Consider the following 17,887-nt stretch of genomic DNA (forward strand, 5'->3'; position numbering starts at 1 on the left):
TTTAAGTTCTCTAACTGATCAATATCTGGATGAATGACAAATATAGACATATGACTGGCTTTCTAGGTAAGAGATTACCATTTTAATGAAGAGATTTATTATAATAATGAAATCAACTGCATAAGTTTGATAGGATGTTGTATGACAAGACATTTTACTTAACTAAATCATGTATTTAAAACAGAGCATTTGTCTACAAAGGAATCTTCATGGTCATCTGTTCTAACTTCATTATTTTAGTTAGTAAGTGAGGCACAGAGGCTTGTCCTAAATTAGCTGTAGGTATTAGAATAGAATCTTTTTCTCCATTGCTGTGCTTTTCTTGTAAGGCAGGTGCCAAGATAATTCTAATGATTAGGAGCAAAAAAAGGCTGGCATTCTAGTCCAAACATTATCAATTACAGTTTCTTGAAAAGTAGCTTAATTATTCAACATCTCAGTTTTCTTACTTTGAAATGGGAAAAATATAATATCTAACTGATAGTGTTGTCATAGAGAGTAAGTGAAATCACAAATCAAAAATGGCATGCTACACCACACATTAAATTGTCATGATTAAGTACTTTATTATTGTTACTATATGGTCATTATCACAATATAAACATATCAAGAGCAGAGAAAATAATAAACAATCAAGAGCAAAGAAGATATTTTGGGGGAAAATGCAATAAAGGATTTTACTATTATTATCATTTTATCTAAAATTTTTGTGATACTTGCATGTGTTCTAGCGTAACCTAGCACTTATATATCTATGTTAGAAAAAAAGCCAGAAATACCTGCTGAGGCTTTCGAGAGTTTCACCTCACCTACTTTTCTTTTTGTGGTTCACTAGGGCACAGTATCTTATATGAGAATAAAAGTGAAATTCTTCCAAACTTGCCCTAATATTAAAAGGTACTTTCCCCTTAAACTTGAGAAATAAGTTTCAACTTGATTTAAGTGCAAGAAATTAGTATTTCATTATCTATAGGTTATCTAAGATCAAACTTTTTTGTGGGGGGGGGGTGAAGGCAAATTTTTTTTTTTTTTTTTTGGGACAAAGTCTCACTCTGTTACCCAGGCTGGAGTGCAGTAGCATGATCTTGGCTTACTACAACCTCTGCCTCTCGAGTTCAAGTGATTCTCCTGTTGTAGCCTCCCGAATAGCTGGGATTACAGGCATGTGCCCCCACATACTGCAAATTTTTGTATTTTTAGTAGAGGTGGGGTTTCACCATGTTGGCCAGTCTGGTCTCGAGCTCCTGACCTCAAGTGATCTGCCCACCTTGGCCTCCCAAAGTGCTGGGAAAATAGGCATGAGCCACCAACCCTGTCCCAGAATTCTTTCTGTTAATAATACTCAATTGGAAATAAGCCATATTGATGTAAGAAGTCACAGTGTATTCAGTGCTGGGCTTCATGGTGAAAACACAAAGCACGAAGAAGCAATTTAAGACAGTCCTCGCATTCAATGAGTGTACTACTCCAATATTGAAACAAGAAACCTGTATCAGAAGTAAATAGTCAATGCAAGGTTGTAAGTGGTAAAAGCCTCAGGAACTCGGTATTAAGAGTCTTGAAGGCTCAGGTGCCCAATGATAGTGATTCTCAAACTGTAGTGTGCAGTGGAAGAACATGAAGGACTTGTTAGAGCACAGATTACTGCACCCTGGCCCTGAGTTTCTGATTTAGTAGATGTAGGAAGTTGCCTGACAATGGGCATTTGTAGTAAATTCCCTGGTGGTGCTAATGCTGCTGATCTGAGGACTCCACGTGGAGAACCACTGCTCTAGGAAGACTTCAGAGAAGAGAAGGAAAGCGCTAGATGGAAAGGAGAGACACACAAGTACATTTTTTTTTAAACAGTGACAAATTTATCTTGAGAAAGGTTGAGAAAAATGTACCAGTCCACTTTCCTACCCTATTCAATCAGTAATGAAGTTTTAGGGAATCTAGCTCTTTGATCTTTGTGTTTATCTGATTTCTGCCTAATGACGCTGCCTATGTTTATGCCTCCATTTCTCGTTGCCTGTATTTCTACAATGGATTTCAAAGCAGTATTTTTCCAATGAATTCAGAATAGCATTTCTCTTGCCTGCCCACCATTCTCTACTCACCGCCAAATAAACTGCCCTCTAAACTGCTGCCAGAAATATTTTTCTAAAACACAAATGTGATAGAAAATTTCTATCACATTTATATGTGGTAAAAACTTCTCAATGACTCCCTAGAGCTCTCAGATTAACCTCCACCCCCACTATATTGCAATATGCCTTGAGTTCGTTTTAGCCATGGTCCTACAGTATGTGTCAGTCCTCATCACTGCCTATGTCAACTGTGGCCTGTTCTGCTTTCCAGATTCCTTCTACAGAGTAACATTTACATGCCTATGCACATGCTGTCATTTCACATGTTTACCATTTAGCAAATACCCAATTATGTGTCAAAACCCAGTTCCAGGGTGAGTTCCTCCAGGAAGCTTCCCAGTCTCATGTATCAATATAAGTAATAAGAATTATTATTATTGGATCCCTATGCTTGGGTAATATACAGGTTTCATGTGGTCATAGTCTTAATTATTAAGTTTGGTGTCTTCAGGGAGGGGAGCACTACACACTGGGGTCAGTTGGGGGGAAATAGGGGAGGGACAGTGGGGGGTGGGGAGCTGGGGAGAGATAGCAAGGGGAGAGATGCCAGATGTAGGTGATGGGGAGGAAGGCAGCAAATCACACTGCCACGTGTATACCTATGCAACAATCTTGCATGTTCTTCACATGTACCCCAAAACCTAAAATGCAATAAAATAAATAAATAGGAAAAAAAAAAGTTTGGTGTCTTTACAAATAGAAGAAACGTTCATTGAGGCAGGATTTCCAACTTTATAATTCCAATGCTTAAGGCTTACACAATATAGATGCCAAACGAATGAATAAATGAATAAGGGCTGTAGGATAGATAAATAGATGAAAAGAAGAAAATTTCAATAGACACTTTTAGTTATTTTGTAGGGGTTTATGTAGTAGAGTAAGAGAGAAGACTCTCACTTGAGCTGGGTTCAAGCCAAATTGTGGATACCAGGCCAAAAAATTTTTATTTTTAATCTTTATATATTGGGAATGTGTAATGGATTTTGAGTATCATTATAATATTCAAAGCGCTATTTCAGAAAACTGATTCAGAGGAAATATTTATGAACGAATCAAAAGGAAGGAGACTCAAGTTGAGGAACCAAGTGAAATTTGATGGCATTGCTTCAGGTGTAGGTTAATTAGGACATGGACTAGGGAAGTGTTAGCGAGAATAGAAAGGGAGAATCAGACCCTAAATATATTGTAAAGTATTAATCATCAAGACATAGTGACTGAATGGATAAAAGAGGGCAAAGGAGAAAGCCAGAGTAATGGGCAAAATGATGATTTACTAGTGGGCAGAGTAAAATTCAAATTCAGGGGCAAAGGGAGAGCAAAGGCTCATTAATTTTGTGGTAGGCATGTTAGTGGACATCCAGAGAGTTACTGTCAGAATGCAAATGTGTTACATGAACTCTTTGATGACAGTTTAGCTCCTCAACTCCCTAATACAAAGCAAAGCCTGTTGAAAAGGGTACACAGAAAAAGGGAGTTTTAAAATAGAAAAAGAAGTCAGAGATTGCCATCCCTGGCTGTTCTGATGTGTCAGCCTTGATCAGAGATGTGCCACAGTGACATGCCACAGGCCAAACCTGAGCACTAGTCAGAGAAAGGCCAAGTAAGAAAACAGGAGAGGCCCAGAAACGGAAGGTCAGCAGGGCACCAAAACCAGATTTTATTTACTTTTCAACCTCACTGGGAACTGCTGGTTAGGAAACTACTTTAGGCAAACCCCGAAAAACAAATAAGAAGTATGTTAAATCGATCACTGCTTAACCTCACAATATATTGGACAAATATTCAGAGATACCCAAACATAGAGAAAAGGCAGAGAAGCAATCTACAACAACCTTCTAAGTTTTTTTGCACTTTATTTATAGAAAGGTAAATAAATGGCTGAAAGAGATAGAGCAAAGCCTCCAAAACTATAACTTACTCATTTCACTTGTTAGGTAATAAAAAAACATAGGTTTTCATCGATAGATTATTTTTAGTGTCACCAGTTTGGAAATATAGATACATGCTTCAATAATTATTAAGTCTTGTGGAAAACATTCTATAAAACATACCTTTGCACTCTATGATTTCAACATTTATTATTCATTGTATTGTCCAGCTATATAACAAAGGGACACGTTAGTGGATCACTTATAACTGCCACCACCACCTCCTTTTATTTCCTGTTTGCTAGATATGGTTCACTGTATCCAGCATTCAATTTCATTAGCATTCTACTATTGAGCAGCAGCCTGTGCTGAAGCATACCCTTTAGCCCTATTTTCTCCATATATGTGAACAAAATTGAATGAAGTTACATCTTGACTCCAATAAACAGAACAAAATTACAATTCGTTTACAGTCCTGTTGATTGTGTCAAGGGTCTCCCTGAGTTCATAGGATTCATCTTTTTTTCTTTTTTTTTTTTAAAGCAGATCTACTCTCCTGCATGCCCAAATCCTTGCTGGAGTTGTTTAGCTCATTTCTCCTCTTTTTATTTCATCTGAAGTATTACTATGCAATAGAGTACAGTAGTATCCAATAGCTTTAGTTACTTGCTAGCTGATTTTTGTCCTTCGAAACTATAAGATTCATATAATGTGTAATTAAATTTCCTTATAATAAAGTCATGCAGTTTGATTGTTCCTATGGTCTTTTATACATAAAATAATTACGGCCATTCCTACCTCAGTTAAAGACATTTTGCTAAGAATAAATTGATTTTTATGTAACAGGGTTTCTTTGTAGTTTGCCCTAACTAAGATTAGTACTTGTATAGCAAGTAGCTATTAGCTTCAATCCTTTTATAAAAAGGTATATTTAAGCAATTACTGTTACTAGCTTCTTGAGAAAATTATGTATAATTTAGTCATTTACATTCTATGCACAGAGTAATTCAGTACTTGACAAAAATGGTTAACTTGTGTCTGTGACTCTTACAGATCCTACAGAACAGGTGACAATACAAGTGCTGCCACCAAAAAATGCCATCAAAGAAGGGGATAACATCACTCTTAAATGCTTAGGAAATGGCAACCCTCCCCCAGAGGAGTTTTTGTTTTACTTACCAGTAAGTGCTTAAGTATTACTTGAGCTGGATGACTATCATTTTGTCCTGTTGTTTGACTTCTGGTTGACATGAAGAATTGCACTTCATGGGTAGATTGAGAAAAAATGTTATTGCTGGGGACAAGAGACACCACCTATAAAATGTCATGTGGAAGTTTTTTCTGCACCTGCCAGTTTTTGCCTTTTTTCTCAATGTTGAGAGATTTCAAGAACAAAGAGGAAAAAATAAGCTGACCACAGGAAACCATAATTGCAAAACCTTAAGGTTTAATTATCCAAATAAGCTGTAAGAATCTACTCTTCAGAAGCAGATAACTACAAAATGAAAACTGATGACTGCGAATGAACTGATGTGGACTCTAAATATGCCCACATTGCCCTGAACACACCTCTAACCCTCTGACAGGGATAGTTCTGTTGCATGTTATATTTAGAATAATGTTATGGCTCTTTTTTTGTCATTATGTATAATCTTGAATGCCATTTCCTCAACTTTTCTCCATATCATAGCTGAAGGAAATGCTATGCATAGAGGATACTTTGGAAAATTCCTCTCAGATGTGCTCTGCATGTCATAAGAATCTGGAAGCAAACAAGGAGAGAGCTCTGTCTCAGGATGCTTGTTTGTTCTTCCACATCCTTGTGTTTGACATCACTTTCACCTTGAGGGAAGCCATATGTAACTCAATACTGCATTTTACTGCAGGGATGTGCCTACAAATTTCATCTACCACAGTACTCAGTAGTACTTAAAAATATCATTCACCACATTATTCAGAAGACTGTATAAGTAATTTCTTTATGCTGATAGAAAACTTTGTTTCCCCTAATAAATTGATTGCTGATTTGGTTTAATTTTCAGAAGGAAAATTTAAAACTAATTAGGTTTCCACTTTGGCTAACAGGGATGACAGATCCAAATTTGCATCTCAGTTTTAGCAACAATATCTGCTGAATATCTTTCTTTGTTAACATCTATTATTCCTACATCATCTATATTTTTCCTATTCTTAATTTCTTTTTATTTTGTCATTTTCTTTTTTTCTTCTCCTCTCTTCCTTTCTTCTTTCTTTCTCACTCTTCTTATTCCTTCCTTTTGTCCCTTTTGCTTTCCTTCCTTCCTTCTTTCCTTTCATTCTGTTTTTTTCTTTTAGTTTAGATATATGGCATATTTCCTTTTAAGCTGCCTCAAATATTTTTGTCAAATGACGTAAGGCATAAACATAAAAGTAAAACATTGAACTTTTTATAAAATGCCCTTGAAACTTGAGCAAAAGCCATGCTGTCAATAAAATAAATGTCATCAACAGAAAATAAATCAGCTCTCAACTTCCTTAGATCCAAGATATTAACGATTTACCCAGGAATCATATGTTGGTAACATAAACTATACTCTTTTTTTGCGATCAATGAAACACATTCTCTTTTTTTCTTACCTGATAAAATGCTATCTTCATCAAGAAATACAACTGTTATCATTGTAGCGACCAAGTATAATCATCTGACATTTTGCCTCTATCAAAAGGGACAGCCTGAAGGAATAAGAAGCTCAAATACTTTCACACTGACAGATGTGAGGCGCAATGCAACAGGAGACTACAAGTGCTCCCTGTTAGACAAAAAAAGCATGATTGCTTCAACAACCATCACAGTTCACTGTAAGTCGCCTACTTCTTCATCAGCAGCTTCACTTCAAAGGCTTCTAATAGCTTAATGTAGCTATCTTTTCAAATAAATTGCAGGTATATCTTTCTTAAATAATTGGTTGCAATAGACGCAATAGAGAAACAGCATCAGGATAAGCTCAACTTTTGTCCAGATTTGCACTGCAATATTGAAACTTTGCATGGATCTGATAATCGCAACTTTTGTCAGTGGTAAATCTCCATCTTCTAAGTGTCTTCAATTTGTGGTGTCAGTAAGCAATATTCATATGGACCTTAGGGAAACTATATATTTTATGAAAACATTTCCATATTCTTGAAGTGCACCAGCTTTGCAGTTGGCCCAGAATTACTATTTGTATTACAGAATAATATTAACACCCAAACTCAGGCAATACAAAGTTACTATAGACTCAGTTTTGGGGACAAGAAGTAGAGAAAATTAGAAGTTATTTATTGGTTGACTGTCCTCTATATAGAGGGATAGGAAATTTCTGGAAACAGAACCGTTTGAAAATCACTGTGGACATAACTTTTTAACTTTTAATTTGCTTTTGATCTCCAAATAATCCAAAAGTAATATTTGCCTCAGAGTAACAGAAAAATACATATATAAATAACAGACACTTAACTTGAGTTCTTTATGTCCTAATTCATGACAGTCCATATTATTGATGCACCTGATGAACCATGGAAACAATAAACTAATTCATACCACACTCTGGTGACACTAGAATTCAGAGCGCTTCGAGCAAATGTCAGTCTTGCTTGGAGGTATACTACAAACTTTCTAATAAGTCCTTTGCACTCAACAGTACTATCAATCAGGTTTCCTCTAGACATCGTCCACGACAATCCCTCTGAGTATAAAGAGACTTTAGAAATTGTCTTGAGTACATAGTTATAACTTTCATTTGACTCATAATACTTGAAAAACATGTGGGATCATATCTCTAAAACTTGAGAGAGATATAAGGGGATGCACTGGGGAATAAAGCAACCAGATGGTTGCTTCTGATTGTCTAATGTTGGGAGTAGTCCCTTGGGAGCCCTGTAAAAAGAGTGGACTGTTATGTTCACAGCTGGGCCATTTCTCCATTTACTCTTTGCTGATGTTGCTTGGGTTTGAATGTGTCTACCATTGGGGGCTAGTTACAGAGAAAGCAGTAGCCTCCGGTATAGCAATATTATCCAGGCCTGTTCCATGAAAATAAAATAAAATAATGAAGACAGGGAATATAGCCAGCAGATAGAACTGCATGTGGAATAGCTCTCTGTTATCATTGTTCATGATGTCTTTGGGCCAATAATCAATAATCTAGTGCCTTAGAGATGGTGTGACGTGGTTGTGTTTAAGAGATGCTAAGTACATAGGTCTCTAAAAGAAGAGGACTCTTATTTGTTTACTTGTAGATAAGGCAGAGAAGGATAGATAGCAGATTGGCAAAGCAAAAAACTTGGTTACAGCCATATAGCACCTACGTGATTAGCTGTGATGGAGGTGGGGGGGAATTAAACAAAAGTGTGTAAAAGTTTAATTGGATTTTAGTGCATTTAATTAAATTTAAATGCATCTTGGTTTTGACAGGTAGATTGCAACATTGAGTGTTAAGGCTCTATTGCTCCTCAAAAGCTGAAAAAAAGTATTTCAAGTAAATCAACATCTGATTCTAAATTATATGGATACACAAAAATCCTATTTTTACCTACTTATCTTTGATTGCTTGCTTGTTTTCCAAAAACAAGATTTGTTTCCTTTTCAAACATGTCTAAAGGAAGTGTGGGTAGGGAAGCACCAACCCATTCTTGCACATGTTTGCAGAATAGACTGCTCATCAAGTCTCACAGCCTACAGATTCCTAGTTGCTGATGAATATTACTATTCTCCTGCAAATATATGCACACAGATTCTTCATCAGAGCCTTCACTGTCCGTCATTGTCCCATAAAATTTTTTTAATCTCCTCTCTGGAAAATTAGCTATCCAGCTAACAAAAGCTTCTAACTCATCCTGAATAAAATTTTCATCTAAACACAATTCACCCAAATGTCCCAAGGAAACTCCACTTTTCTACGTGATGGTACATGGTTTAATATTAATGAGAAACTGAGAAAGCATGCTCCTTCCCTTCATTAATTCAATAGTAGTGTTTGAAAGTCTACCATGTGTCAGGCACTGTGCATATATCAGTGACAAACCAAGTCACAATCACTACCCTCATGGTGCTTTCAGCCTAATAGGAGATATGAGTTTTAAAAATATTGTTGCAATCAAAAAATTGCAATTATAACATGTAAAACAAAGAAGAAACACGGAGTACAATGGCAAGTATTTGTACTATAGAAAAAAGATGCAACTCCCAGTGTGGCAAGCATGGTCATCTTCAGTCTGGTCTCAATGACTTGTATGAGTTTAACTTCCATGAGTTGTCACCACTCATACCCAATTATTCACATTGCAAAATCTGCCAAGCTCTCTCATCCCTTTGCCTTTGCTTATGTGACAAAAGCCCTTACATCTTCCCCTATCAAAGTTCTTCTCAACCATCAGGGGCCACGAACATATAGTGCTCCCTTTACAAAGCCTTTGTTACTGCGTTGAAACCCAGTTTGGCTCTGTTCTCTATACTTCCATAAGTCTTTGTTTGTACCTCTGTTTCTAGCCTTTCATCTTTCAACAAATATTTATTGAACTCCTAATCAGTACCAGGTTTGCTACTAGGTGCTGATTTCATGGGCTGTATGTTATAGCCAGTTGAGAGCATAGTACCTCTACCTCATTGACTTGTAAGCTCATTATTTATCTCTAACATCTCTCATCAGTGCTTGGGATACAATATGTATACAATAAATACTTGTTAAAATGAATTGGAATTTTCTCACACAGACTAAGATTTTTATAAAAATTGCTTTCCATCAACTGGATGAGAAATAGAATAGCACTTTTTAAAAATATCTGCTGCTATAGTCAATTCTCTCTGAAGAAACATAGTACTATTTCATGGTTTTTCCATTTATCACCTGCTGTCTAAAGATACTTGATTTTCCAACATATATACCTTAACATCTCTTTCTATAATATTTACTTAGTCATCACCTTTCTTTATTTTCTTCCAGAAGTGACTTAAGACATTTTTTCTTAAGGTGATAGACCCTAGGGGAATATTTATATCCCCTCAAAATACCAATCATGTTAATACTGGAAATAAATGGATAATCAATTAGATTGACCATTCTCTTGTCTGAACTAGTCTCAAAGCTGGCTGGAAAAGCTAGGCTGACCGTGCTATAGTCCAATTACTTCTGTCATATAAATCTGTTCTGAATGTTCAAACGCAGTTAGAAGAAATTTATTTTCTTTCATCTTTTCTTCTCCAAAATATTTTGACTGTCTTACACTTCAGAGTTAGCATTTTGAACAGAATTTCTGCTTCACAGATTTGGATTTGTCCTTAAACCCAAGTGGGGAAGTGACCAGACAGATTGGCGATGCCCTGCCTGTGTCATGCACAATATCTGCTAGCAGGAATGCAACTGTGGTATGGATGAAAGTAAGTAGTTTTTTTGGTGCTACCCTGCTGTGTGGATTGATTTCTTTTTAGGTTTCTTATGCACTTTATTTTGTATCCAAGTAGATATATTCATGGATGAATTTATATACCAGCTCTCTGTTTCTGGTAAGATAAATGAAATAACAATAAAATTTTAGAGGTGTTCATCAACAGGGTGGCATCCATAATTGGTGTCCTGAAACTTAGTTTGGGGTGTTATGTCAATTATGTATATATACTAATTATACATGCACACCACACACGTGTATGCACATACAAGCATAATTATATACCACAGGGCTAAACAATTTGCAATGTTTTTGCCTACATTATCCTTACGTGGTATTTACAACAGACCTGTGAAATATGAAGATTATTATTTTCCCCATTTTTTCATATAAAGAAATTAATGAGAAAGAAACCAGAAAGCTCATAACTGACAGAGATGAGACTCAAGGCTAGGCCTTACAGAGTATAAATACTGTGCCTTGTTAAGACACCTTTTTGTCTCTCTTTTGCTGAGACCACTCTTAAGTTCCCCAAAACAGGTTCCACTGGATCAAGAGCTCCTCGGAAGGAATCCCTTTTATCCCTGAGTTGTAGCAGAGCACCTAGAACATACTAGGAGTTAATTCAGTATTTCCTGAGCAAGTCCTTATACTCTTGTAATTGAAATAGGCCATTGGCTATTTTTTTAGAGTAAGGAAATGTGACTCATAATTGGTGATTTGAGACAAGGTTATCACCAAAGGAGAAGGTTGTGATTATGATCCCTCCACTTAAACCCTTGACTAGTATATCCAAATTCCCAGTGCATTTGTTACCAGGGCATGACATGTGACAAGAACCCTTAACCAGTGATGGCTTCAGAGAAACGCACATGCCATTTGAAGTAGGAGTTGACAAGAATTATCTTTATAAGAAATTGTGGAAAAATATTTTTCTAGAGTTTCTTTTTGATGAAAATATATTGATGAAATTATGTTGTGTTGCTTTACTGCCTGCCTTCTGATCCCTTTTGACACTGGATCCTGTTATTTGCTGTCTTACTCTGTGAGCTCAGTTTTTTATTCTACTTTCTTTCAGCCATAGCCTCATCACAACTTGTTCACTAAAATAAAGTGCTGCTTCCTATGCTGTAATTAGCATGATATGTTTGTAGTAATCAGTGATCACAAGGCTAGGCAAGTTTTAGGCAACTAGACTAATTCATAATCATTTGAACACTCATAGCATGTTTTTCTGTAGGACTAGAGAAACTAAGTTTACTGTGGCTAAACCTGTTTTTACATCAACTGCGATCACAGTTACAAATTAACTGTCATGAACAGCTCACGTATTCAAAATAGATCAGTATTGCCTGATCCTTGGTTAGTTGATTGGGAGTGGGAAAAAATATCCTAATGGACGAAGACCACATAATCTTAAGATTGTATCTAGTTGCCTACTTAGGAGCATGCCAATTCCTGACATAATAGGATTATTTTCTGTATATCAGGTAATTTTTTAAAATTAAATGTTACACTTCCTTTGTTCATAGAAATTGGAATAAAGCATGGTGGAGAGCATCACATGGAGAGCGGGCAAGAGCATGCCAGCTCAGGTCTCTCTTCCTCTTCTAATAAAGCCACTAGTCCAAGAGCCCACCATGATGACCTTATCTAATCATAATTACCTTTTGATGGCCCCACCTCCAAATATTATCAACATGTGATTTTGGTGGATTAAGCTTTTTACACCAAATTTGGAGAACACATTCAAACCACAATACTCTGTAACAGATCCCCTGTGTTAATAACTGTATCAACCGTTTATGTGTTTGAGAAGTGTATGAAATGATTTTCATGCATGTATGCAGATCATTGATTAGGTACCACAAGTCTCCATGTCTGTCAATCCTACATGACCTACACATACTATAAGAAGTAGGTACTATCAATTGAAAACTTTCTTTAAAGTAAGCACAGTACATTATTTGTATAATTAAGTCCTCATAAAAATTTAATATGGTATATTATTACCCCACTTCACAAACAATGAAAATTGATTCTTAAAAGTTTATGAACTCTTTCCAATTATAAATTAAGTAAACAAGAGAGCCTGAAATAAAAATCTGATATGTCTGACTCTAAAACTACAAAAGAAAAGAGAAATCTATTTTTGAAAGCATCTGAAGCTAAGAAAAAGAGGTTTGCATTTTTATTATTCCCAGAAGAATTGTTTTAGGCTTAATTATGATCTAATAAATAGATTGAGAGTTTTAATTCTGCCAGGTGAGGTAATTTACTTTTTATTTAATCAGGATAACATCAGGCTTCGATCTAGCCCATCATTTTCTAGTCTTCATTATCAGGATGCGGGAAACTATGTCTGCGAAACTGCTCTGCAGGAGGTTGAAGGACTAAAGAAAAGAGAGTCATTGACTCTCATTGTAGAAGGTAATAAAATACCTGGGCACCAATTCAAATTATTCTTTGAGAATTTTTTACCTGGTTTCTTTTATGATCTCAGTTCAACATCTTATTTTAATTGTAATGATATTTTAGGCAAACCTCAAATAAAAATGACAAAGAAAACTGATCCCAGTGGACTATCTAAAACAATAATCTGCCATGTGGAAGGTTTTCCAAAGCCAGCCATTCAGTGGACAATTACTGGCAGTGGAAGCGTCATAAACCAAGCAAGTATCTGTCTTCTTGTTCTATGCTGCACTTTGTCCAATGTGGTTTTTTTTCGTCAGGAACCTACACTGTAGGTTGGTTTGTTACCACATAAAATTTGCAGTACATGCTCAGAGGAAGCTTTTGCTAACCTCTTAATTTTCCCAAAGGAAGAACATGGCTCAAAGAAAAATTTTATCCCTGGGCCATGGAGAATGGAAGAACCCTTGTGTCATGGTCAGTATCTGTTTTTAAAAGAATATAAATTGGGTGTTATTCCATGATCATTCATTCCTGAAATGTGAGTGATTAAAACATTAAGATACACACTTTTCTCCATAATAAGTTCACGCATCTGAGTGTAAGTAGGCTCCAATATTGTCCTTAACTTATGCACGTTAAGGGCTATTTCTTCTTAAAACCATGTCCTGGTGTAGGGATCAACATGTCTATGCAGTGCTAGAGCCAGAATAAGACAAGTGACTTATATAGTATCTAGGATGTGCCCTTCTGAACAAAAGGGTCATACACCAGACCTTTATATTTGCAATTTTTCAATTTTAGTAATAGTAAAGGGTTAAGGATTTATTAACACTACCAGTAATTTTCTCTTATTATTAAGTCTTTGACCTAAAAGAAAGATGAAAATCTGGCCTACCACTAGGGATTCAGAACTGTAATCCCAGTAAATTCCAATCGGCTTGTGTCACTGACATACTTGTTAATTCCCTTGTTCTCTACAATAGTCTTTATGTCTTCCTCTTCTCAGTATAATCAGTAAAGCCTCCTCAGGAGCACCCAGAGGTACCACTGGATTATTTCAATCTTCTATACTTCTCAGATTTTGACTCAGTTGAAATTTGAGAAGAGATATATAAAGCAAAGAGCTTTATAAATTTTAATTTAAATTAATAATTTATTAATTTTAAGTTAAAATCTCTACTCCATCTGTCCAGGAAAGTTGGGCCACTGTTCCAGCTTATGCCATGCAGTTTTGCAGCACCAAGTGGATTTTGGCTCTTTCAACCATAGGTGATGCATATATATCTGCATAACTGTAGGTGTGGAAAGCCCCCAGAAGAGTAGGCACACTTGAAGTGAATGACTCCTGGTTTGGTTAAGTGAGATGGGGACACACAGCGAGAAAGCATGTAACAGGAGGCAAAGAAGCTCTGGGCTCCTTAAACCTAGGAAAATGCAGTTTTCTTGATTTGGAATAAAGATTTGAACCATCCAAATTGCTGACAATGTACAGATCTATTTTTAGCATTAAAAATGGCTGTTTCTTTTCTACTCTATTGTTTCTGCTTTCTAGTTCAATTAAGAGATAAATCCAGCAAAAAAAGAACATTTAGGTACTGGTACAGACATAGAAAATAGAAACAAAAGCATACAGTAAATATTTGATTAATGAAAAGATATAAAGATTTAAAAGATCATCCTAGAAACTAGCAAACATATTTTGTAGAGTTTAAAGTAACAAAAACAAAGATTCAGCAAGAAAGTCAGATGAAAAATCCTAGTAGGAAGTGTAAAAATAGCAGGTAAATTTACTATGAGGCTAAAAAAAATAATGCCATTCTTCATCGTCAAGGAGAAAGATTGATTCTGGCCCACTGGGCAATATGTTATTTTTCTTGTTCTAGGTTTGTGCTGATGCATCCATAATCTTTTATTTGTTCCCTTCTCAGACACATGGTGAATCTGTTATTTTACAACTACAAGATGTCTCTGCCCCTCCTCCACCCCCAGCAACTAGAAGATACCCAAACCATGAGAATAGCTCTTGTCCTCAAGACACTTACCATGTAGTTGAGAGGAAAGCAAACAATATAGAAAGAGAAAAATGTAGGGAATGTGTTCGTAAGATGACTGAGAAAAGAATGCAAGTACATTATTTGCTCCAACCCTGTTGGGTTAGGAGTCAAATCCTAGGGATGAGATTACAGTAAATTGTATTTTATGTTTGAAGGAAGTAAATGCAGCAATTGTCCTCATTAACACCTCACAAACATCAGATGGACTTACAAATCACTGGAAAATCATCTATCCTCTGTATTGACAATCAAAAAAATTAGAAAAAAAAATGGTTTCACTTACATATGAGCAAATCATACATACATATGCACTTTGATACAATGATTTAGGATATATTAATCCTCACAGTGAAGAACCATGACCAAATTCATAAATAATTGTTCATATATTTATTGATGGAAAATTGGTGATTAAATAGTCACCAATTAATAATTTTGAAACAAGTGTCATTGGGCTAAAATATTGACTAAACCTGAGAGTCTATTTAAAAATAAGAGTTTAACTTAATTATTAGAATTCACATAAGAAACATAAAGACAAATTTCATTATGGATTTACTAATCTTTGTAGATACTGATGTACCTGGATCTTGATCTATGATCTTTCATAGCCTTTTGAACACCAGAATGCTCTACAGAGCACTACACATATCATATTACAGTCATTTTTACTATTTTCTATGCTTTTTAACCCATTTTCATTTCTAAACCCTTCTTTCTTCTTTTTCCAGACAGAGGAATCTCCTTATATCAATGGCAGGTATTATAGTAAAATTATCATTTCCCCTGAAGAGAATGTTACATTAACTTGCACAGCAGAAAACCAACTGGAGAGAACAGTAAACTCCTTGAATGTCTCTGCTAGTGAGTATTTTATTTCTAGCATTACAAAGTAAGAAAATTTGAAGTTATTCTTCATTAGTTTAAAATCTTCAATTCCATCTTCCTGTACTGCATTATGGTAAGTTTTATTTCTTTCTTTTGCATTTGGTATCATCATCATAAGGTTATTTTTTCTTTTTTTTCTGGTGTCCATTCTTGTACTATCCTCGTCTTGACAGTTAAATCATTTCATGTTTTATGGGTCAGAGAACTTATCCTGTACAGGAGTAGTTAGTTCCCAAAAGCAACAAAGAACAAAAAATAAGTTTCTCTTATTTAATTCATGTTTTGTGTCCAGAGTAGAGGTAATTCAAAGATTGTCTTAAAACATTTTTGTAACAGTTTTAAATTTTGCAAAATTTTAATTCCCTGTGATCTGTTATTCTGCATTCTAATTCTTTGTGGTATTTATCCTATCCGTAGGTTGTACTAGAATGCCACAAGGTTAAAGTCATTTAGCAAACTAGCAAGAGTGATTTTAGAATTCATGAATCTAGTTTACAAAATTGTTCCTTTTGTCATATCATATTTGAACTATAGCCAAAAATCAGATAAATGAAACTATCTCAGAGAACGTGGAAAAATCTGTCAGTGCTGAAATCAGGGTAATACATCCATACCAACAGCAGCTTCTTCTGAAAACAATTGTTATTTAATGTGAAATTGTCCATAATCTTCAATTCTATAGTTGTTCCTATTGCTTTGTCAAACTTAAATCAGAACTGGCCTAGACAGGATGCTCACTGACCTGCCAAACTTTTACTCTTAACTCAGTTGGAAACCTGTATATGACATTAGCAGGCTAGGGATACACTAGCTGGGAATTAGCAAGAGCTAGGAGAAAATAATTGTCTAAAAATAATGGTCCCTAAAAGATTATGACTGGAATATAAAGGCCTAACAGATTGAGAGGAGAAAAGAACCAAACAAATTTAACTCTAAAATAGGAGCATTGACTTCTCTGAATGCAATTCAGTGAGTATTGATTTATCCCACCTAGAAAGAGAACCTGTCCTTTCTTCCCAAACACAAGTTTCTCTTTTCATGTTAACCCATTGAATGGTATGCTTTAGTTTTCTAGGCCTTGCAGTGACTTGATCAACTTTTAATACAGTCGTTTTCAAATTCAGTGAGCACCTCCTGAGATGCCAATTTAGTATGTATGAGGAAAGGTCTGGGAATCTGCATTTTATCAAATGTCACTGGCAGTTCTGATGGATGTCCATGCACATTGAAGATTATTTATAGAGTTTAATATAATAATTCAACACAGTGGTAATTCTTAAAATGGACCAAGAGCATGGCACTATCAGAGTCATTTGGAGGGCTTTGCAAACATCGTATATGTTGCTTCTTAATCTCGGAGGTATCCCCCGTTTTAACCTCTACTCCTACTACTTTGAGAACATCTCTAGTGGTAAGTCCTTGACACTGGAGGATGACAATGAATTCTCCTTTATCAGGCCAGGAAAGTTGAGAAAAGTTGATAAACACCACAGTGTAGACTTCCTGGATGCCAACTTGTTTCACTAAAAAAAGAAATGACTATTAAAAGGTGGTAGATAGTGGGAAAATCAATATGGTTTTCAGGTTAATTCTCTAGGTCATCGGTTATGAAATTTTCTATGGTAGATTAATACCTTTGCAGTTGTAGCTCATCTCCTTTCCTTAAAACAAGATTAATTTCTTTGTAGGAAAGGTCATACTTTATTAAGTGTGATTTTTTTTTTTTTTTTACTCTTAGCTATAGAATAGACATTTTATCTTTGAGTATTATTACATCATACTATAATGGTAAAGGTGACTTTCATATATCAACAAATTTTGTTTTTAATTTCATATTAACATTTTTCATTTCAGTAAGTATTCCAGAACACGATGAGGCAGACGAGATAAGTGGTAGGTACTATGCTGCTGACTCTTCTTCCTTGACTATCAGCTCAAGATTTATGAAGTGTCATGGTATAAGTAATTTTCTTAGCTGTCCACAATTCTGACTTGAATTAAAATACCAAATGAGACGAGATAGTAAGAATGCTAAAATTTTACCATTTAAACATCACAAGTTTGCATGTTAATTACTGTAGTGAGCTTTAGTCATTTTTAATACAAAGTAATAGCTAGATTGACTTTTTGA

General features: G+C 35.4%; 1 protein-coding gene across 2 annotated transcripts in view; it reads left to right on the forward strand.

Annotated features, from left to right (window-relative positions):
• Positions 1–17,887, forward strand: part of ALCAM (activated leukocyte cell adhesion molecule) — a 214,525-nt gene that overhangs the window by 171,830 nt on the left and 24,808 nt on the right. The window contains exons 7-13 of one of the 2 annotated variants that reach the window (XM_017530604.2): positions 5,051–5,178; positions 6,703–6,835; positions 10,279–10,391; positions 12,694–12,829; positions 12,938–13,071; positions 15,600–15,732; positions 17,611–17,649. In XM_017530604.2, coding sequence (XP_017386093.1) covers positions 5,051–5,178; positions 6,703–6,835; positions 10,279–10,391; positions 12,694–12,829; positions 12,938–13,071; positions 15,600–15,732; positions 17,611–17,649 — 816 coding nt within the window. The remainder of the gene's footprint in view (positions 1–5,050; positions 5,179–6,702; positions 6,836–10,278; positions 10,392–12,693; positions 12,830–12,937; positions 13,072–15,599; positions 15,733–17,610; positions 17,650–17,887) is intronic. The other variant, XM_017530606.2, reaches the window with a different exon arrangement.

Source organism: Cebus imitator, unplaced genomic scaffold (assembly GCF_001604975.1).
Source record: "Cebus imitator isolate Cc_AM_T3 unplaced genomic scaffold, Cebus_imitator-1.0 Scaffold67, whole genome shotgun sequence".
In the NCBI taxonomy this organism is placed as follows: Eukaryota; Metazoa; Chordata; class Mammalia; order Primates; family Cebidae; genus Cebus; species Cebus imitator.